Raw genomic sequence first — 23508 nt, 5'->3', positions numbered from 1 at the left:
AACCAGCAGATTTCTATCATTTCTTAATCTTTTACTTATTTCTCTGTGCCACAGGACTGTGAGTGGAACTAGCTTCCTCAGCAGTGTCACAATAGAGATGATCAGCTTTTAAGTAGCTACTTTTGTCAACAAGCAATATGAGGATATTAACACCCAAGACCAGTGAAATCTGGACTGTCCATATTTAGCATTGCATCAGGAGGGCAACAAAAACTACTATACACTGTCATGTCTTTTAAAGCAAGTTGGTCTCATCCTTTAGATGTGCATCTTCATTAGATTTACAAAGTTCATTATCAACAATATCTTACCCCCTATGGGAAAAAAAGGCTTAGTTTTGCCTTCATGTTTTGTTCATCATATTATGCCCCTGTTATGTCATTCTATGTTTTAAGTAGTGTTGCATTTTTATTGTTAACAGAAACAAAGGGCTGCAGCTCTATCATTAATGTCAACTTATATAAAAAACATTGTCCTCCAGAACTCAGTTGCTTTGGACTTTCTAACTACGAAAACATTTTATAATGCAAAGAATATTTTATTAATGCCAGAACTCTGAATAATTCTGACAAGCTAACTGCTATTATTTTTATACGTGCACGCAAGTGCCTGCCTTCGGTGTACACAAAAATGTCATTCAGGTATAATATGCCATTTAACAAAAGGAAAACAGCTCTAGGAATCAGCAGTATACCAGCTTCTTCGAAGGCAAACTTTCCCATATCCTTCCTATGCTTTTAAAGGTTGTAAGGATTTAGAAGACACATCTGTGTAACCTGAAACTTACTGTTTCATTGCTGGTAATAAAAACTCTAGAGCAAGTTGGCCCAGTAGTCCAGCAGCATATCAACAAAGAGGACTTGGGGAGGGTATGAGACAGATGTGGCACAATATGCTTTTGAGATGACTGGAAAAAGGAACAGGCAAAGCACTGAAAATATGCCTTTGGCCAGTAAAAATCACCTGGTCAAACTTGGTCAAGTTCCTAGTAGGGCACAGACATCCCCAATGGTTGAGAATCTGAGGTTTCTTCCAAGAGAGAGAACAACCTAGTCTTGCCAGGGACAAAGCCAATGGAAGGAACAGAAAAATATAAATACCCTGTATTAACAGTTGTTTGAAATATACTGGCAGTCTTCTGAGGGTTTCTTTTAGGTGTCAATTACACTCTAGTAAAATAATACTCTGTTTAAATCTGATAGGAAAAAATAATACTGTATATGGTTGTTTCTTTAACAGTTATGTGCACGGTTATGTCCTTCAAATTAGAAGCTATGTTTCTGTGTTATTCTTAAAAGCAAATAAACTTTGTTGCTTAGTTGTCAAATTATGGTGTGTAGGAAATTTAAAACAAAAAAAAAAAAGCCATTAAAGTTGCAAAGAAAATAAATTTTCTAAATAACCACAAGATACAAGATGCAGTTTACATTCAAGCGACAAATATTACCAAACCCGGATGGTGAAAGAGTTTGGGAAAAAAAAAAAACAAACAACCAAACAAAAAGAACTTTTTTTTTTTTGATGTTTCTGCATAATGTCACAAGTAATTTTGTTTGAAAATGCCACATGTAAATATATTTAGCAGAATTACAGTAGGTCTTCTATTTGATCTTTCACAAAAATAGATTCAGAGCTCCCGCAAGGTCTGATGAAAAAAAATAAAAAATACATTGAAAACTTTGCCCTTTGGTTAACCAACAGGGTACAGTAAAAGCTATAGAATTAATGTTCTAAATGTCTATCATTCTCCTATAATGCGGTATTTTCACCTACAATTTTCCAGATATTAAAAATTTATTTGAGAAAGCCCCAGAGCAGGATAGAATCCTACTAAATCAACAGAAACTGACTTGTTTGCTATCTCTAGATGACTGTGACAAAACAGTATTTAGTAACAGCCCTGTACCTCACTAAAGAGTGACATTAACAAACTCGTTCTAAAATCAGTGACATTGAGGAGGGATTCTAAGGTACCTGAACATAGTACCTTAAGTGTTGGTCATGACATACAACTGACAGACAGTAAGATACCCTATCCACTCTGAAGAAAAGCGATGGATATTAAAGAACAAAAAGAAAACTTCTTCCTATGCTTCTATGTCAAGAAAACAAACAAACAAACAAAAAACCCCATGCATGTTAAGAGTAATGAAGTTATACAAAGACATTCAGCCTAAGGATGGGGTTGACATCCTTTTCAAAAGAAGGACAACATAGCTGCTGGTGAAAAGTCAAAGAAGGAAGAAATGACTGCAGTCCCAGAAACAGCTGATAAAGTACACAAGCTTTATAATTTTGATAGAAATTAAATATACAGCATACAGATTACTGTTTGTGACTACACAAGCCTATGTTTGACTTGTACAAGCTAACTTCATTTAAAAAACAAGTGTCTGGACCACCCAAGATCTTCTGTAGCCGAGCCTATACTCCCAATTAAACTTTCTACATTACTCTGCATTAAGCTACAGCTATTACAAGTTACAAGCTTGAAAGAATAATTGAAAGTAATAGCCATCTTTCCTTCAGTTTTGAGCTTACAAAAATTAACTGTACATGACATGACTGAATATTCCATATTTCACCCAGACACCAAGCAATATATCTATTAATAACAAATACTTTCCACATCAATCTGATCTATTTATTCAAATAAAAATTCTTCCAACACTCCATTCAAGGTAAGAGGGATACGGTGGATAAAAGGTGATGTGCAAAACTTCTACAAGAGGCTTTTTGTTTCAATCTTGTTGAGTGAAGTGAATGTCCCACTCTGAGCTGACGCAACCTCACTTTGAGCACTGCATGAGGTTTTTGGTACCACAATATAAGAAGGACATAAAACTATTAGAGAGTGTCTGAAGAAGGGCAGCAATGATGGTGAAAGGTCTAGAAGGGAAGACATATGAGGAGCAGCTGAGGTCCCTTGGTTTGCTCAGCCCCGAGCAGAGCAGGCTGAGGGGAGGCCTCATGGCGGCCTGCAGCTCCCTCATGAGGGGAGCGGAGGGGCAGGTGCTGAGCTCTGCTCTCTGGGGACAGCAACAGGGCCCGAGGGAACGGCATGGAGCTGGGACAGGGGAGGGTCAGGCTGGATATCTGGAAAAGGTTCTTCACAAAGAGGGTGGTCAGGCACTGGAACAGACTCCCCAGGGAAGTGGTCATGGCACCGAGCCTGCTGGAGTTCAAGAAGCATTTGGACAATGCTCTGAGGCATATATTTTGATTTTAGGTAGTACCATGGGGAGCCAGGATTTGGAGTCAATGATCCTCATGGGTCCTTTCCAACTCCGAGTATTCTGTGATTTGTCATACAAGAAACTTTTATAGACCTACAAAATAACAGCTCTAACGCCACAACAGTACCCAGTCAAGATAACTCCTCATCAAATGACAGACATGTGCAGGGTACACTATGACACCTGCTAAGGAAGGGTCCTAATATTCAGTAGCGTCATAGTTCCCATTGAAAACACTCCAGATTACAAACAACCTGGAGTGGTTTGTAGGCACAATAACAGGAAAGCATCATAATACACACTTTCCAACCCTTTATAAGATCCAAAATTACAGACCCAAAGGCCATGAGAGTTACTCCCACAACTACTATAAAGAAAACCTCTGGACTCCCACAACTACTGTAGAAAGCTCTGAATTTCCAAATAATCTACAGCTAAAATGAAAATACAGGTAGACAGAAATAGAAGGAAGGCTATTAAATTGGGTGTCGACATCAAAGTCTTCAGAGCAAAACACTGCAGAATGTCACTTTTCTCCAGTTTTCCCACTGGGCTGAGCTAGGGGTTAAACTTAGAGCCCTGAAGCCATAGGACAGCACCACCAACATGGCTGATAGGCCCCACAGAAGGGAAGGACAAACACACTGCATAAACACACTTTCCTATCAGAACATGAATTTTCTACTTCATTTTATTGGAGCCCACATTTATAGCAGCATGCCTTTTTTTTTTTTTTTTTTTTAAACAAATAGCAGGATTTCAGCTTCAAATTTAACAGGCACACTGACACACTGCAAATACTAACACAGAGCTACCCAGATCTTTACTCTAAATTCCATTGCTTCGTTTCATTTCCCGACTAAGTCTTTTTTCATAGTCTGACAGTGACAACTAAAATGATGTAGTTAAAGTAATAAACAGGGAATTTTAAGTAGCCTGTCAAAATAAGTGACATTTATATCATCTTAGTCTTAAACTCTCATGTAAAGTTCCATTCAAAACAACTTCTTCATTATACAATCAAATGCTAAAAGTTACCTCCCCCATTGAAAGATGCTGCATTATCTCTCTCAACAGTTAGTGGAGTTTGCATCAATTCCAGCAACAGCATTCAGTGCTCAGCAACTGCTGCTGCTTCGTTAGAAAATATGGTTTTCTTGTTAGCAATTAAACTCTTTCAAAAGTGTGTCAAGCCAACAGAAACCTCTGACATTTGTTTGCAACTTTCTGAGGTATCGGCAACACCAACAAACCATTGATTCATCTTTAAGCAAGCAACACTCTTGCTCCAGAGGCTGCAAGTGCTGTAACTTTCTTAAGTCTAAGGACAATAACCTTACAACTGAAGGAACTCCCCTTTGAATTTTCAAGGTAGCAGGAAGGACCTGGTGACTTTGGATTACTGACACTCTGATTAAAAAAAAAAAAAAAAAACACAAAGAAATGATTAATACTACACAATGGGAAGCAGAAAAAAAGAGTTTGGGGGAAAAAGAAATCTACAAAAAATGGACCTCTACTTAATTGTTTCATTCTCTCTTTCTGAAATTCCAGCACACTTGAACAGCTCACGAATGTTGCATGCAAAGACTACTACAACTTCTTTGCACTAATAGAAGCTTTAAAATGCTATTTACATTTGTTTTCTAGGCTCATGCATCATCTTTGAAGCACCTCTGATGCACTAAACATTTAAATCGTCCCCTACTTGTAAAATAGGCTGCATTTCCACTCCTGACAGAGTATCACTGGCACCAGCCAAGACTTCTTACTGTTTTTGCTTTAAGTTTGATGTTTATTAGAAGACCAGAACGGGGACAGGTTTTCTTGCCCTTTAGAAGGTTTTTGATTTGTTACTTAACTAAACATGTTTATACAGCTTTCTTCATACCTACAAGTCCTTAATCCACAACATGTCAGTCGAAGCAATAATTATATTAATAAATTGTAGACAGTCTAAGAGGAAAAGAAAGATGGAAAGGCATTTGGAATTAACATGCTGTGAATCAGTCCTGCATCATCCTTTTCAGTGGCATTAGTAGGCTTTCCCCCCCCCTTTCTTGTTTCCTTTTAGTAATAATTTTCAGTACGTTTGACACATTTCATCTCACTCAATGCACTGAACCCTAATACAACAGAACACCAGTTTGTCAAACATACGTTATTTGAGGATGCATATCAGTTAATCTTAGGTGGCTGACATTGTCAAAGACAGCTACACTGGTGAGAGCTAAAAACACACTAAGCAAGGAGTAAAGGAGATCATGCAAGAATTGCAAGTGTGGCCACTGAGATACCAGCACCACCCAAGGCAACCCCCAGAAATTCCTGTCTTGTAATTCTCCCCAAACCAAGAATCTCCCACACAGTTTCAAAACAAACATTTTCACTTCTATTGGTAAGAGGAGTTGCAAACCTGAAAAGACTAGTAGTCCACCTGGTACAGATCCAGCATCAGGTATTTCAAGAGCAGGATGAAAGAAAGATTGTTCTGAAGACTTAGCCATTGAGGTTAGTTTCACAGAAGTCTCAGTGAATTTTATGGGTTAAAATAGAGCACACAAATAAATCTTTGCAACACTAGAAACAGTATTTGTAATTCAACATCAAAACAATGTGGGTATTTTAAGGACATTACAGGATGAAGTTCTAAAAGATTTATTGAAAAAATAACCAAAGTATTAAGGTAGCAGAACTTATATGGCTACCAGGCTTTATATTTTAGTGTTTCTTGCAGAATGTTTTTTATTTGTTTTTGCTTTTAAATTAATTTAGACTTCAACAGGAAGGTCATCATCCAGAAATTGACCATGTTAGAGATTCTGCAACATACCTGTCAGTTTTCGCTCTCAAAGTTCACAGGAACTGAAGACATGATAAACTAATTATGCTGTAAATCCTCTGAGATCAGTCTCTATTTCTGTGTCACAATTTGGATCAAATCCAAATGTGAGACAATATAAAACAAAACTGACTTCTCATAAAAACAAAATTCATATTTGTTCAACTTCCAAGCCCACTTCAATTATTGAACATGGTTATTTGAGATTAACAGAGAGAAATGGAAAATTGAGAAGACTAAAACAGAAGTAGTATTTTCTACATATATGTAACTTTTTGGGGGGATGAAAGGGGAACATCCTTATGTCTCCCTCTCTATGGTACAGTTTTACTTAACTATGGCCGAAGCAAAATCACCAAGACTCAAACATGAAACATATCTACACCACTGTGTAAAAGGAACACTTAAGATCACCCATAAAAACAAAAACAAACAAACAAAAAACTCTCTTAATTTTGGTTTATTTCACATACTGACAGTATTTGGGATTTAGTGATTTAAAGTTTCACTTGTAAGGTTTGTTTTCCCTATTTACACATTTAACAGACTGAGATGTATAGAAAAGTAATTTATCTTCTCAACTTGGCTTAAAAACAAAACAAAACAAAACAAAACAAAAACAACAAAAACTGAGCAAGGCTCAAATGCAGAGCAATTCCTTGAATTACATAACTGATTTCTTCTAGATGGAAGGCTTCATGTTACTTCTGCCATCCCGTAAGACAGAAAGCATCTGCTAAATGGAATCTTTCAAAATGCAAAACTTGTAAAGCTCACTCCCAAGGAATACTGTTTATTTCAAATAATTTAAGATTTCTGTGTTTGAGGTAATGTTGCCTACTCTCTAAGAAGAAACTATTTTATTTAGTTGGAACAATTTTTAAACGCTACTGATTTTCAGAAATTCTCTGGAAATCTTTCTCCTATTTCGGACTTCAAATCTTTTTCCTATTTGCTACTTCAAGGTAGAATCACACTAGCTATTCAGCAGTAGAAGCACTTCTCAGAGGGAACTTGCTCATTCCAGACTCAATGAAGAATCAGAGAATATGTAACCAGAGAAAATACTCTTCGTCACAGAGAATTTACAAGAGAATGTTTTGCATCTATAAGAGTTCAAGAAGTAGCTTGCTTTCTTTTCAATAAAAATGTAGGTTTTCTTTGCGATTCAACACACAGCAATGCTCTAATGCATAGACAGACTGTTCGGTTCAACAACACCCAGTAGATCCAAATAAAAGATTTTATTTAAAAGGCAAGTGCTTCTTGATCAAAATAAATTTTCTTCAAATTGTAAAATAAATAAATAAATAAATAAATAAATCACCCTTTCCACCTGATCGACGTTATAATTTATTTGTTGCACAGAGGGCTTGTGCCATTACAAAAAAAAAAAAGATATACTAAGAATAGACAGAAATAAACATTTTCTTCCTATTCTTCATCTTAAAAAGCAGCTTTTAATTAAAAAATATAGTTAAATAAAGAAATCATTGCCATCTCTATAAGGTGGCGCAGCACAAAAATCTTTAGCTTGAAGCCAGGAAAAGTCTGGAAAAGATGTAACAACATAAAAGCTTTAGAGTAGAAAGTGGTTTATATGGCCTAACCTTAACTTCATCATAAGAAATCACCCTCCCAGCAGCCACTGGTAGGACTTCAATAATAAAGAAAAGTAAAGCAAAGAATAGCAGATTAGAGTGAATGGTATAAAGAGGATGCAGGGATTTTGTTTCACAATTTTTAATAGACACTAAGACCCCTTATGACTTGCTATACACCTAGGCAATGCCCTACATCTTTACACAGAAAGATGAGGATTTCACCTTTAGGAACCAGTGTGGAAGAAGAGGGCCTTGGTCATGCACCTAAAAGAAAGATGACAGTACTACAAATGAACTCTTCCAAGTGCCTGACCTAGAGAGGAATGAATACATGTCTAAGACATTTAATGCCTGTCTCCAGAGAAAATCTCCACTTCATTTGAGCAAGTCTTTGAGTCAAGTCATTTACTTCAGCAATAGAAGAAAAGAATTTGTGTATGCTTTACTCTGGTCTTTCCCAAACAGATTACTCTACAGAGAAAGAAACTGCATCTTTAGCAAGTGGTATACATGAAATCTAATTGGTACTATAAGACAGACACCAAAAGCCTTTCCTCTTTTGAAATGCAGTCAGCATCTCCTCTGCAGGGCCAAGGAACATAAAAAGCTAAAAGAAATAGGAGAACATCATTAGCTTGACTTTTATTAATACCCAGGAAGGTCACTGTTAATCTGACTGTTGCTATCTATAAAATTTCCTCCAAAGGTTGTGCCTAGGAGGCTGGGTTTTGGCTGCTACTTTTTCCCTTTGCACAACAACTGTGTAATTAGATTTTTCAAAAATATAAACAAAACCTTTCACCCCTCCCATGCAGCTAGCTGTGTCAGCTTTAGAACATACGTTCTCTCTGCAAACATGCCAACGTCTTGCGATGGATACTCTGACAAGGGCTGACATTGCGATGAAAAACTGATGCTTGGTTACCAGATTTTGTGACAACACCAGATGGGGAATAAAAAATAAAAATTTAAAATTGCTAATCCCCTTCCTCCCAACCCATGGAAAATGGGGAGATTGAAGAAGAAGTATCAAAGATTAAAAATAATAAATAATAATAAAAGAACAGAAAAATCAACAAATATGCACAATTAAAAGAAACATTTAACATTCTTAAAAATAATTTTAAATTGAGCATTTCATTCATCCTCTAATATCAGGAACCAAAATAAAAAAAAATGTCTGCCTCTTCTCTTTCAATCAATACATTCCCTTAAGAGTCCAAGCTTCAAAACATTCACATAAAATATTAGCGTTATATATTTGCAGTAGATAAACTGAACTAGCAAGGCAATCAATCAATTTTCAATTACTTGTGGCAAGTAGATAAGACGATAGTGTACACACTAACAACTGACAATAGTCACCTAATGAGCAGGCTCAAACCTTATGGAAGTCACAAGCCTCCAGGGGTCCATAATTAATAATAGCCATTAACAATTATAAATATGTATTTCCTCTTCTGTCTTCACAACAAAAGTTTATTACATGTAAACTGAGACGTCCTCATCACAAAACCACCCAAGTGCAACTTCTTTCAAGGACCACAAAATGTCTCTTGTTTTATGGGGGGGAGGGGGGGAGGGGGAGGGGGGGGGTGGGGATGATGGTGGCGGGGGGGTAGTTCATGAAATGCATTCGCAAAATTTCAGGTGTAGCAAAAGCATTAATTTATTTATTACTCAGTACATCACATCATTTTACATCCCAGTAGATGTGTTCTAAATAATGTCATACTTACAACGTCAAACTTCTGTGTGATGTTCCCCTGGACATCAAGTAAATAAACTTTGCCATAATGTGTTCCCAGTGCCAAAAACTGTAAAAGAAAGAGATTGATTATACAAAGAGAAGACACCACAACCAGAACTACAGCAATGCTAAATGAACTTCAGGATGTTTAGCAGATTAATGATTAGCAGCACTCAGAAGAAAAAAAAAAAAATAACTTCTATAGACAAAGCTTATTTTAGCACCTAAAGAATAAAACAGGGCTTCAAGCCCATATTACTGTGATAGTGCAAGTTAGCTGTCAGAATGAGTCATGAGGACCCTCATCTACTGACAACTAATGGTGTGTCTGCAGTCCGTACACACTGCCTGATGGACTGTGGCAGCAAATTAAAAATGCAGTGTGAAAGCAAGGACTAAGACACAGATCTGAAACAGTTCTGTACTCCCTTCCGCAGCTTTCTTTCAATTGCAGTGGTTTCCTTTGGGCTTTATTTTAAAATTTCCTTCATCATTAACACAAAACAAACAAACCATTGAAACGCAGGAAAAGGCCACTGGTAAAATACTGATGGATTATAGAAGGTCTCTGGTTGCATTTAAGCACAGAGATAACCACTGGGTTTGCTTTCTTTCACATAGTAACACTTCTATGTTGAACACTCTCAAGATAAATAATGCCTCTCCTTGGCAATCTCAGGGGTTTCATTCTAAAAATAGGTAACAAAATAAAGAAATCTCCACACAAATACATACAATCACAAACTTATTTTGATACAAACAAGAGTGCAATTGATTCTGAGAGATCTGCTGTTAATTGAACCATGTGAACTACTACTAAGGAGTACCGAAGTTCTTCCTTTTCTGTTTGATTTATGACAGAGGTTTCTTTTATTCCCCCCCTCCTTTTCAGCATTACTTAAATAGTCTAGGTTCCTCAATTCTCTGTATTTCACTGCATGTGAGCATGCTTCATTGCAACCTATAATGAAATGCTCAAATTTACAGGCACTGCTAAGCGTGTCAGTCAGGCAGCACAATCTTTAAAAAATAACCTTACAGAAAGTCAAGGTTTAAAAGGATTTATCAAAATGGAATTGCTTAAAATGAAATTTCAGTTCAGGCACTTAAAATATGAAGCTACATTAAAAGGAGCCAAAAAAGGGAAAGAAGGGGTTCATTAGAAATTCATCCCCTGCAATGCCTTTCACTCCTGCAAGGTTGCCTTTTTTCAGGAAGAAAAAAGTCCCCCGGGTAAAAAAATCAATACTGGTTAATAAAACATCAGGTGTGCAGACATAACTAGGTATGACTATTCCACTGCACAGGCCTGCTTGAATGCACCAGGTGCCATGACGATTAGTCATCCAGTGCAGACAGCAAGCCTGGTGAAAATATGATGCTTTAGCAGTGAAAAGAAAAGGAAATAATAATAATTCTGGGGGGAAATTAGTCGGAATAAGGATTCCTAGCACAGTTAAAGTGCATTAATCAGGGACATATTTTACACAGCACTATGTCATTTTGTTAATTATTAGTCTTTAGCAGGGCTTTTCCCGTTTTAGCAGGAAAACAAACAAAAAATCTAACCAAAGAATACCCTCACAAAACCTATGACCCACCTTCATTCTTCAGCTCCCTGCTGTAAGAGACATATTCCTAAAAGACTCTGGCACCTAGCTTCTAACCATATTGATCTTTCTTATAAATAGTGTATCTAGTTTGCTGGAAAACTACAAGTGTTGGGATACTTAAACAGCTTTCCTATATTGTCACTCCTTGTGACACTACAGTTAAAGCAGTATCTACGCATTTCCTTATAGAAAAATCCTGTTTATTTCTTGGCTTTCAAAATTTACCTGAAGCTCAGAAAGGTTAATGCAAACAGGTCACAGCCCAGGACGAAATACTTGCCAATTTTCAAAATATCTGTTTAATTCTAAGTTGCCAAAAACATTTTAAAAAGACTTATTGTTTTCATTCCCACAGTTAAAATACAAGCTTCATCTTAAGAGCCTCTTGAGCCATGGCAACAGTCCTTTGAGTAAAAGAAACACAGCACAAGTCAATCTAAAAATATAGCCAAATAATAGAGATAGATGCCTCAACAATAACAGTTAAGGAGCTATTACTGGCTGTGAAAGATTATACATTCAGAAAACAGCAATTATGTTTTACATACTAATAGTTATTTGACAAATCATTAACTCTCATACTTTCAGATGTTCGTTAGAATTCTTCAGTATTTAAAAAATGGTCTCCAATATTTATAAAAGAAAACACAATTGTTTCAATCAAAGAAAGAGATGAAGTTTCTTCACTGCAAGAACAAAGAAACAGTAAAATTTATTTACACATCATTGTCGATCTCATTCTCCCATTCATTCTTGTACATCTGAAACTTTAATAGTATTAAACCATTAAAAAAAAAAAAAGATTAAAAAAGCATTGTAATTACTTTCCTTCACACTGTATTAACAGAAACTCAGCCATCTACCACAGCTGGATAAATACTAAGCTGGCCCTTGGAATGATCAAGTCAGTTTTCAGGGATTCAGGACATATAAATAAACATAATATATGACATATTATATGACAATTTCTTTTCTGAGATAAAGGGAATTTGGGACTTTATCTCAAACGTAGTTCATGGTACTATCCATAATTAAAAGCTAGTGAGCATTTCCCAGTAGCTTATGTAAACATTGCATCTAACAAATTACGGCACCTTGAATTCTCACGTCATTTTCCTACTGAGAAAGGAGGGATTGTTCAACATAGGCTTACCATGAATTTTGTTTATATTATTGTTGGCTTGCGCTGCACCTCTAGATTTGGCAGTACTTCTACATAGAAATATACTGGTGCATTATAAGCACGGATAAAATACATAAAACCTAAGCAGAAGTACTATCTTTGCCTCAAAATAGCATGATACCTTTTCATGCACTGTCATGCAGCTGGCTGCATCCTTCTGTAGAATTTCAGTCACTCCATTAGAAAGCCGTTCATACTTCAGCTTAGGCTCTTCTTCACTCTCATCTTCCTATATTTTTAAAAGCATAAGGAAAGAATGAACAAACAAAAACAAAAATTAGAAGTTCATTTTAAATAGAAAGAAATTTACAGATACCCCACAACTGTCACACAGCAACAGGCGAAGATGGATCACCATCATATCTTAACAACAGCCATTACAACCAAAAGCCAAACTTTCACATTTTTGTCTTATTCCAGAAGTTTTGGGTTGTGCTTTTTTTTATTGTTGATTACTCTTTTCACTCCAAAGTTCTCGGTGCAAAGAAAGACTGTTTAACAGCATATCAATTCAGCTGCATTGTAAGAGGCACTTAGTTAATATCTAAAAAGCAGGAAAAAATGTATATGTGTACTTTGTTACATAAAGTTAGTCATTCCCAATTCATAAGAAAAATATAAATGGCAGGGGGGTTGGAACTGAATGATTGTTAAGTCCTTTCCAACCCAAGCCATTCTATGATTCTGTGATGATTCTATGATATGGAAAAATGGATGATAAAATAAAGTGTGCCGCTATAGCCACATTTAACTCTAAGCTGAAGCATGCAGGTTACAAAAAACTTCAGGACCTTTACAAGATGCTGCACCTCTGTAGGAAGGGTAGGGGCAAAACACTGTGAACAAAAATAAACAGAATCCACTAGGAATAAGTTAATTGTACAAAACATACCAGTGGGTTTATGTTCAAAGCAAGAAATATAAATATGTTGTTGCAAAACTATCTGGGGAAAGGATCCAGACACAGCATGTTGTTATGGATCACCTATATCATCTGCAGTAAATCCCAAAGCTTTCCTTTTTTCCCCCAAACATGTTAGGTATTATCACCAATCACTAGAAAGATGCAAAGACAATGGCATACTGTGAACAAAGAGGAGACGGAGCTAAAAACCACAAGGAACAAACTCATTGCTCACACAACACCCAACATGCTTATCTCCTAAGAAAAGGAAATCCAAGGTGCAAAATAGGACTCTGGTCATTGGCATCTATCTGTAACAGATGGTCTACAGCGGTACAATGCCAGGGAGAGATTTCATAACCTTCAATAAGCCTCAGTTAATACTACACATGCCTAGACGTAAAAAACACACATATATCCCTTGGTTCTCACTGGGAAACAGTATACACCTTTCCTAATAATCTCCTACACACACTGCCAGTTCTAATGAATGCATCAACGTTGAGTGTATTTTCCACACAAAACATTTCTTTCATTCCTAAGCCACCAAAATACAGCAATGAGTGCTTTAGGAAAGCAGATCCCTTACTTCCCACCAACCACTGGTTTCAAGTTTCTAGAACAAAAAATGAAAATGCACTGTGCCGGCCTATGGCAAAAGAAGTCTATTTGTGCAATGTCTTATTGTAGCTAATGATCTGAAAAGTAAAGGTGGAAAAAGAGACGCATTAATAAAAATATTTTAAGTTGCCTTTGGAGTAGTAGCAAAGCCAGTCTTTCCCATTTACCATGTGTGCTACCACTACGCACGTTAATAAACACATGTCCTCATACAAACCATATAAAAGCCATATAGACTAATGGAAACGTTCAATATTTGGCACCCTGCTTATAGAAATACATTGCAAAGAGAAGATATTTTAATATGTTATTCCAGAGTTTTGTGACAGAATACAAATGAGATTAATATAGGGATGTCAGCAGTCCATGACGTAGCAGCCTGAAGTGGGGTGTCAAAATGTCCACCAAGAAACAATTTTATTCACTAAAGCCCAACACTGAACAAAGTTGTTACCAGACAGAATGACAATGTCAAATTACAGGGCTGTATATAAATCAGCCAAATTACTTGTGCCCACAGATCCTTAATAAATGACTGCAGTGGAGCAGGAGGAGGTAATGTCAAAGAAAAAGGAGGATAGGGAGCAGAAGGAGTATGCGTCTATTTTACAGCAATTAATGCATTACTGCATTTTATACATTGCTTACACTTGAAATGCATGGGTAATCTGTGAATAAATTCATAAAAGTCAAAATTGAACTCCAGTCATCTAGTTTTTATAAGATCCCACATGTTGCCAAAGTCTGGACATCAAATGTGCAACCAACGTGAAAAGTTAATTCTAGTCTCTTCAGTACTTTGCATAAAAGCATTCATCCATGGACCATTAGATAAAGTTACTGTAAATAAGTTTTGCCTGTCTTACTTATGAGTGAAAACTAAGTAATTTTGCCTGCACATGCATATACAAAAAACATATACTTTCAGAAGTCAGTGCACTGAAGCATTCTGCCAGGCTTCAAGAAAAAGTAAATAAAATGAAAACTTCAAATATAAGGCACAATGATGTACCCATTTCATGCTTTCTTGACAGGTATCTTTTATGTTAAGTAAAAGTCAAGCTAAAAGGTGAATTGAAATGTGCGTGTGGAAGGGGAAACTTTGCTGTAAACAAAGTGAAACGAAAAAGGTGATTTGCAAAATTGCAAGATTTCCCTATTGCTTCAGACCCTACCTTATGCACTAAATGCATTTGATGATCCCTTCTTCAGAGTATCAGAGTTTAATCATTTTCAAGGTATTTTTCTATCAGGAAAAGCTGTTATGCAGTCTGAACTTCTCAGGTAAACACAAGCCAGTGTTAATAAAAAGCAAATCAATAATTTTTGTTAAATTTTAATAATCCTGAAAACCTACAAATAAAACCATCAGCAGCCTGAGTTGAGATGACAGGTAGCTGCGTTTCTATGACAACCTAGAGGAATTGTACAAGTCCTGACTCGCAGCAAAGCTGCGATATAAACAGAGTGACATTTACCCCAGACAAGAAAACTCACAGCTTCCCTTTAAAAAAAAAAAAAAAAGAAAAGAAAAAAATAAAAATCAATTTCTCAACTAACATGGATTTTTACTAAGTGTATGGCACTTTTAATTAAAGAGAAGTCCTTTAAACCATCCTAGAGGAATCTAAACATTTGAAAATAAATTTTCTAGCACTGCTTCTTGTACCACTGCTCAACACTTCCTTCCATATAGCCTGCCTAAAAAAAAAAAAACACAACACAAAACCACTGAATTCTGAAATTCTTGTCAAATGTATTGAGAGAAAAAGAAATATATACTCTACAAGATGTTTAAAGTACTCCACAGATGGCGCAGATGGCGGTTTTCAATTCTGAAAATGAAGAAGACCACAGAGCTGACAAGAGGAAGCTACCCTTGGGTAGGTTTAAAATAAATAATAACCACTTTTCAACCACAGGAATGCTAATTTGAAACTCATTTTCCATTTATTTTTCTCTTTGCCTGTTACTGCTGAAGCCAAGAGTAAAATTGCTCAAAACACACAACAAAGAACTTGCTCCAGGTATCCATAAATATTTCCCACTGAAAGCACGCTTCCAATTGAATGACATATTCTAACCAGCCAGGGAGACCAATATACTTCCCTTTCTATTGAGGGCTCTCGTTTGTCACTGCTGAGCTCCTGAAATGAACACAAAATGAACACAAACTCCCCTTCTTTCTCCTACCACCCCAAGGGGATTAAGCTCACTACCACATCCTCCTCAGGAAGAGACCAACTTGACCGAAGGGCACTACAAATATGCAATACGCACTCCAAAGGCCGGTTTCACTGCAAGGAAGCTCATCTGCCTTACTAAATGCAAGTTCGTGGCCTTCTTCAGGTATTCTGGCCCTGCCTTTCCTAGTTTGGAAGCAGGCACAACTGCAGTGAAATCACGAGTTGAAAACCAATCCACATAAATTGGTCCTTGCAAAGTCAATTTCCAGCAAGAAGCTGTGGGCAGCTCCTGGAGTTATTCCATTAGCCCACATTTGCTCCTGTAGCAGCGGATCTGCCCACAGGACAGTCTGTCACATGAACTACATGCTCTACTGATTGTGGATACTCTAATTATGTTACGGGCATTGACAGCAAAGTGTCATCCTTCCTGCACGATTTGTCCTCTAAGTTTTTCAAAGCCTTTATGGAAATAAACGGTGCATACATTATAAGGCAAGTGCCCTTCATCTTTGCTCGCATGTTGTCCGTCCAGTTCAAGATAGAGCCCCAATTACCAGAGGTGGTCATCCCGGCGTTCTTTATGCTTTCAAGTTTTGACCCTGCAAAGCATTTAAACACAAATGGAAAAATACCTGAGCTAATCACTCCCGGAATTTCAAGGGAGCTCCGCTCGCATCCTACTGCAACAAACCCTGGTGTCACTGGTCTTAAGAGGTCATGTCTTGAAGAAATGAAGGAAGAAAAAAAAAAAAGAGAAAAAAGGAAAAACACCAGCTCATTTTCATACTTTATTTCAAATTCATCTCTGTTTGAGAAACTGTAAGAAAACTGTTAAATTGGCTCAGTTTCTCCCAGCTTAAAAGCCATTAAAAATGCTCTGCTGCCGAAGTACAAAAACAACATTTCTTGACATTTAATGCAGGCCAGATCTGTGGAAAGCCATGTAGAACCAACTAAGAAATTATTTTTTCCTTCTAAAAACAATTATCACTCAGAAGAAAAAAAAATTAAACTAGTTACAGTTTCAGAATTAATTAATTAATTATGCAAAAATCTTGAGTTGAACCAAAGAAATTAATGCAATTTATTTTGGGATTGAAATTAAGGTTCATAGAGCATCCTCTGTTATGCAAAAAATAAACGCATCCTTCTTTCGTTGCTGATGGTAGGTTCATTTATTAAAGAAATACAAAAACAAATAAAATACGTAAAAAGACTTTTAGTCCCAGAGCACAGTCTCCATGGAGAATTACTTAATTCTCTAAATGTAAAGAAGCACAAAGTGCAGCAACATTTCCAGCAGCACTCCGTTATCAAGATCACCAATTACGTTTGCAGATAAATCAAGGCTCTCTCAATAACTTCTTGACTTGATCCAGAAGAGAAAAATGTCCAACTGTTAGCTTTTTATGGAAGTGCTGTCTTAACTGGAGGGCTAGATTTTTATTTTCAAGTTTAATTTTGGAAGGTCTCTGAGAGGTGCACCATCAGTGGGCATTTACACCAGTGCACCACTTTTAAGACAGCAGAGTCCTGAGCCCTCATGAGTCCAAGGAAACCCAGCCTCCCCTAACCACCCATTTGCAAGACATGGGAAGATGGCTAGTGAACTAAATAATCCAGCAAAAAACTGCTGCAAGTCAGCACATCACACAGGAGCAGCACATGATGTACCACACACACGAGGTTTAATATTCTTAAAACAGTTTTCAAAATTATTAAAAGACAAGTTGTAACAAATCGCTAATGTCTGTTGATGGATTTATGGAATAACATCGTAATTTTACACAGTTTGTATATCCCTTCAACTTCCAGCCCAGATGACCTCTTCAAATGGTTTGGGTTTTGTTTTATCATGCTCATCATTTTAAGTATGATAATACCTTGGTTATAATTGTGATGGGGATAAATCAACTTTTTCCTTCCTCCTCCATTATATTCCCATTTACTGGGCACAAAACAGTCTTCATAAATGCTACTCTCACTTTATGCCTGCTGGTATCCAGTTATTACCTGTACTTTAAAGACAAGAGGTAAGAGGTAAAAACTTCGAATCCATATATTAGATCTGAATTGGTGCATAATCTATTTGATATCAAAAGGGATCGAATAATATTTCTAGAAAGTTGTTCACTTTCCTCTACCCCAAAATCCAACATGCTTTTTTTCCCTACAGTAAATCCAATCAACCTGATATTAACACAGGTGGCACTCAGCATGTATACCAGCAAAGCCCTGTTCTTCTTCATGATTTGGAAAGATCGCTTTATTTGAAAATCATGACCAGTTCTGGTCAGAAATGGGAAGAGGAAGGAGGTTTGGTCTGGAAAGTCTTATAAGTCGGGCTTCTTCCGTTGGAACATCCGACTTCTTTAGTATTTGTTTCTGTCACCACAATATTTGAAGGAAGGCTCCCACAAAAAAAACATTTTCACCACTCCTGTCATGGGAGTCATAAAATCACAGAATCACAGAATCACAGAATTTTCTAGGTTGGAAGAGACCTCAAGATCATCGAGTCCAACCTCTGACCTAACGCTAACAGTCCCCACTAAACCATTTCCCTGGTTTATTTCCCCTTTTTAGCTCTACATCTAAACGTCTTTTGAAGACTTCCAGGGATGGTGACTCCACCACTTCCCTGGGCAGCCTGTTCCAGTGCCTCACAGCCCTTTCAGTGAAGAAGTTCTTCCTAACATCTAACCTAAAACTCCCCTGGCGCAACTTAAGCCCATTCCCCCTCATCCTGTCACCAGGCACGTGGGAGAACAGGCCAACCCCCACCTCGCTACAGCCTCCCTTGAGGTACCCATAGAGAGCGATAAGGTTGCCCCTGAGCCTCCTCTTCTCCAGGCTGAACAAGCCCAGCTCCCTCAGCCGCTCCTCGTAGGACTTGTTCTCCAGGCCCCTCACCAGCGTCGTTGCTCTTCTCTGTACCCGCTCAAGCACCTCCATGTCCTTCTTGTAGTGAGGGGCCCAAAACTGAACACAGTACTCGAGGTGCGGCCTCACCAGCGCTGAGTACAGGGGGATGATCACCTCCCTAGCCCTGCTGGTCACACTGTTTCTGATACAAGCCAGGATGCTGTTGGCCTTCTTGGCCACCTGAGCACACTGCTGGCTCATATTCAGACGACTATCCACCATCACTCCCAGGTCCTTCTCTGCCTGGCAGCTCTCCAACCATTCCTCTCCCAGTCTGTAGCTCTGCTTGGGGTTATTGCGCCCCAGGTGCAGGACCCGGCACTTGGCCTTGTTGAACTTCATGCAGTTGACCTCAGCTCATCGGTGCAGCCTATCCAGATCCTCCTGCAGAGCTTTCCTACCCTCAAGCAGATCGACACACGCACCTAACTTGGTGTCATCTGCAAACTTACTGAGGGTGCACTCGATGCCCTCGTCCAGATCATCGATGAAGATATTAAAGAGGACCGGCCCCAGCACCGAGCCCTGGGGGACGCCACTAGTGACTGGCCTCCAACCGGACTTGGCTCCATTCACCACGACTCTTTGGGCCCGGCTACCCAGCCAGTTTCTAACCCAACGAAGCGTGCGCCAGTCCAAGCCTAGGGCAGCCAGTTTCTTGAGGAGAATGCTGTGAGAGACGGTGTCAAAAGCCTTGCTGAAGTCAAGGCAGACCACATCCACAGCCTTTCCCTCATCCACCCAGCGCGTCACTTTGTCATAGAAGGAGATCAGGTTCGTCAGGCATGACCTGCCTTTCATAAAGCCATGCTGACTGGGCCTGATCGCCTGCTTGCCCTGCAAGTGCTGCATGATGACTCTCAGGAGGATCTGCTCCATGAGCTTTCCTGGCACTGAGGTCAAACTGACAGGCCTGTAGTTTCCCGGGTCTGCCCTCCGGCCCTTCTTGTAGCTGGGCATCACGTTTGCTAGCCGCCAGTCGATTGGGACCTCCCCCGATAGCCAGGACTGCTGATAAAAGCCCATACCCAAACTCGGGTTTCTTCTCAAAATCAGTATTTAGGTCCCAGTTATTGTGAAGAATTGTTAAAGGAAAATCATTATTTCTAATAAAAAGAGCTGAAAATTCACAACACAAATAGTTTCTAACATTTGTGTTTCATTATTGTAAAAGCGGAAGTGTGTCTCTACTTGGTATAACAAAGAAACACAAACTGCCAATCAGAAGCCCATTCACTCCTAGCAAGGTAACTCCTCAAAGTTATAAATTAAAGATCTTCAAGTAGATCTGGCTACATTTGCTTTTCAAACAGATCCCTGTGTCCTGAAATGATGCAACATTTCACTTTATTTGCAAGGAAGCATCTCGAATATCACCTTCCCAGCTGCTCATTTCTACGTTTTACCTCTTTTTAAAAGAAAAAGGAAACAAACACAAAAGCAAAACCAGAAGAGAGCTCTCCATCCTTCGCTGTTTGGGGACCTATATCCACTTGTGCTGAAAAAACAAGTGACATTGAGCCAACAAAGAGAATTATACTAGAAGATATACACCTATTGCATAGTAAAGCTTCATCTTCACTCTCTCCATCCCTAGGATATGATTTCCAGACTCCTGTTCCTGTCTCGGTGATAAAGAGACTACCCATGCTATTTTCAGGATTAGGATCCTGACTCAATGTCTCTCAGTGCAATCAACTCTCTAACACTAGAAGGATGCTAAGAAAAACTCAGAGTAAGGCCTTTAACCCCCAAAAGCTCAGTTTGTTAGGTAATAAAGGAACTAGAACAAGATTTCATTGCAAGTTGTCGTCGTATTTATTGTGCCAAATTTAAACACTGTGTGCTTAACCAGACTTCATGGAGGCTAAAAGTGACTGAGAAAATGCAAACCTCTTTTACTCTGGAACTCCAATACTGAAAAGTTTGTTCCCACAAAAAGCTGAATCAAACAAAACCTGAAAAGACAGTTTCCTTTAAAAAAAAAGAGCCAAATTATACAATTACTGATCTGAAGTGATAAACTGGTTAGTAATATCAATAAAGAAAAAAATTACTAAGGTGGGCAAGGGGTACATAATTATCTTTATAAAACCTTGGCTATTCACTTTTGCGGAACACTTGTGTGACAGTGCAAAATGCAGCAGCCTGTGCACTTTTGACAGTATTTAAACACAGGTTCTGTGATAATTAGTTTGGAATAAATGCTAAAATCACTCAGAATAAATACATAAATCCAGCTGCCTGGCTGTACAATTACTTTCTCTTCCATAACCATTGCTACACAAAACAAAAAGACACAAAGACTGAAATTTCTAAACTATGAAGTCACGCTTGTACCTTGAGGTGCTAACAAACATTTTCCTCTAGTTCTCTGGTGAAAATACAGTAATGCTAGCTCAGTGAAAGAAGTGGAGTGAATAACCTTCCATCCAGTTCCTTTATGATTCCTCTTACACAAATAGATACACAAATAGCTTGCCAGTATCTGGCTGTAAAATTGGCAAACATGGATTACGATGTTGAAATTTCACACAGCTGTTTTCTGTTCTCCCCATGCATTTTCTACAGGGATTTACTTAATCCCTCAGCCTCTTTGGGAAAATGCAGATATCCACCAGGAGCAAGGAATTACGATGATACTTCTGCCAGTGAATATGTATCAAAACGGGCTGCATTCAGAGTATGAAATAACACACAGATGAAAGGCAAAGCAGAGAGCATTTTATTTCTTCTCAAAAACGTTGTGATACGCAGAATGTCACACTGTATTTGTGGAACACCAACTGAGGATTCATTTGCACAGGTTTGAAGGAGCTGGGCATCAGCCAATTTGTGAAGCAGAAATAACGCAGATGACACACTGCAGATGAGCAATCATCATAAATCACATGTACAAAAAAAAAAAGTAGTAAAGCCTATATAGCATGTGATTTGGTTTCAATACAACTCCTGTAAGTTTCTTTTATTTTACTGGTAATTTTGTGCATAGCAAAGAGTACGCGAAAACTTTTAAATCCACTTCAGTGCTCAAAAGCACAGGGTCAGTCCATCCGCTTCAACTGCGCCGTACACAGAGGCAGCACAGGACAGGCTGTTTTATCTTCCATGTCTCAAGCCAACTCCAGCAGTGAAAAATCCAAGCAGTTCAAATCTCAGTGGAACTACACATTTCTACTCGTACTTTCCGTTTGCTGAGTAAGGAACTTGGGCAAACATTTGTTTCCTCCATGAACACCACTTGAGCAGTCCGGTTGCCACCATGTGATGTACTGCACATGAAAACCCTTCAGTGCAGTTTTGGGAACAGTAGTTTTTAAAGTTACTTCTACCCACTCGCTACAGTGAAAGCTGAAAGGAAATAGCTGAGTTTTCCCACTACTTTCAATTTTCCACTCAAAGTGTTATTCCGCCCAGATGAATGCATTTAGTATTTTGGAAAGGCCACATCTGCATACTCCGTTAACACACTAGTTTTGCAATTGCATTTAATTTATGTAACATGCTCAGCAGCATTTTGACTTTTTATGTATTCCACAACACACAGACAGAACAGGCACTTCTGGTTAATATTAATAGCTCATTAAAGGAAGTATCTAGTTTTCACTGAAAACTAGAAGATATTAAAAGAACTTAGCAATAATCCATTTTTTTCCTGCAAGTCAATCCTCTAACGATGTATATTATAATGTTAGTTACTAGTCACTGCAAACTTGTTTTTCAAATTAATGTATGAAAAGATTCCATTTAAACTTCAATAAATAATTCACCACGCTCATCCTACTGACTCAAATTGATAAATTATTTGCATGATACTTTTTCTCATTAATAAGGAGGATAACTTTCTATTTAGAATTTATATCTCTTTTCCTTCCGTTCTCCCTACTTAAAAGGCCAATTTCACTTAAAGCCATGCGGGGAGAAGCAATCTCTCTCCAGATTGCTCAGGTATGTGAAACGTTCTTGCGCATTTTCCTCCCATTTTATATTTTTAAAACAACAGGAAGAGAAAAATGGCAACTATAATGTAAAGCTATTCAATGATAAATACAGGAAGGATGATGACATGAAATGATTTACCAAAGGTCAGACAGAAAACAAAAAAATGCAGGTTGGGCTGAGCTACAGTAGCCAAGTCTACTTCTCATTCATTTTCTGTTGCAATGGTGATGCTCCTTCAAAAACTACTAGCCGCAGAAGAGCTCACCTCTTCCAGCCCAATGATCAACCCTCCATGTTAAGAGAGCATTTTGATGGAAACAGAGTATGACAAGGAGCCTTTTTAACCAGATGCTTTATTTACTTGAAATGATTTAATTGCTTTGACCTAATCCAGACCTAGCCTACAAGACTTAGATCTGGCGTGCACTGAAAAGGAAAAGAAAACATCAAGGCTTTTTAGTTGTCCTCCTGTTAACGTTTACGTATTTCCTAACTACGCTCAAGTTCAGATCACAGTTTTTAAAACCTTAAAGAACAAAAACACCACCAATTTCAGTGGAAAAAGTGTAAAGGTGAGGGACAGTTGTAAGCCAACATAAACTGTTTGAACACTGTGTTAAACAAGAATTTCTAAAATACTTCCCCACTACAAATTCTCCTAGAATTTATTAATACATTAATAGTGTTTAAATAGCTAAC

At 37.9% G+C, this 23508-nt stretch overlaps 1 protein-coding gene across 4 annotated transcripts in view; it reads right to left on the bottom strand.

Annotated features, from left to right (window-relative positions):
* The window catches only part of VPS41 (VPS41 subunit of HOPS complex), a gene marked incomplete at its 5' end in the record, with an annotated part of 109148 nt that overhangs the window by 76812 nt on the left and 8828 nt on the right, over positions 1-23508 (bottom strand). For all 4 annotated transcript variants that reach the window (XM_084509809.1, XM_084509812.1, XM_084509810.1 and 1 more), the window contains 2 exons: positions 9422-9499; positions 12350-12457. In XM_084509809.1, coding sequence (XP_084365935.1) covers positions 9422-9499; positions 12350-12457 — 186 coding nt within the window. The remainder of the gene's footprint in view (positions 1-9421; positions 9500-12349; positions 12458-23508) is intronic.

Source organism: Aythya ferina, assembly GCF_964211825.1.
Source record: "Aythya ferina genome assembly, chromosome: 2".
NCBI lineage: Eukaryota > Metazoa > Chordata > Aves > Anseriformes > Anatidae > Aythya > Aythya ferina.
The sequence above is the reverse complement of the archived record's forward strand: the minus strand, read 5'-3'. Positions and strand labels throughout refer to the sequence as shown.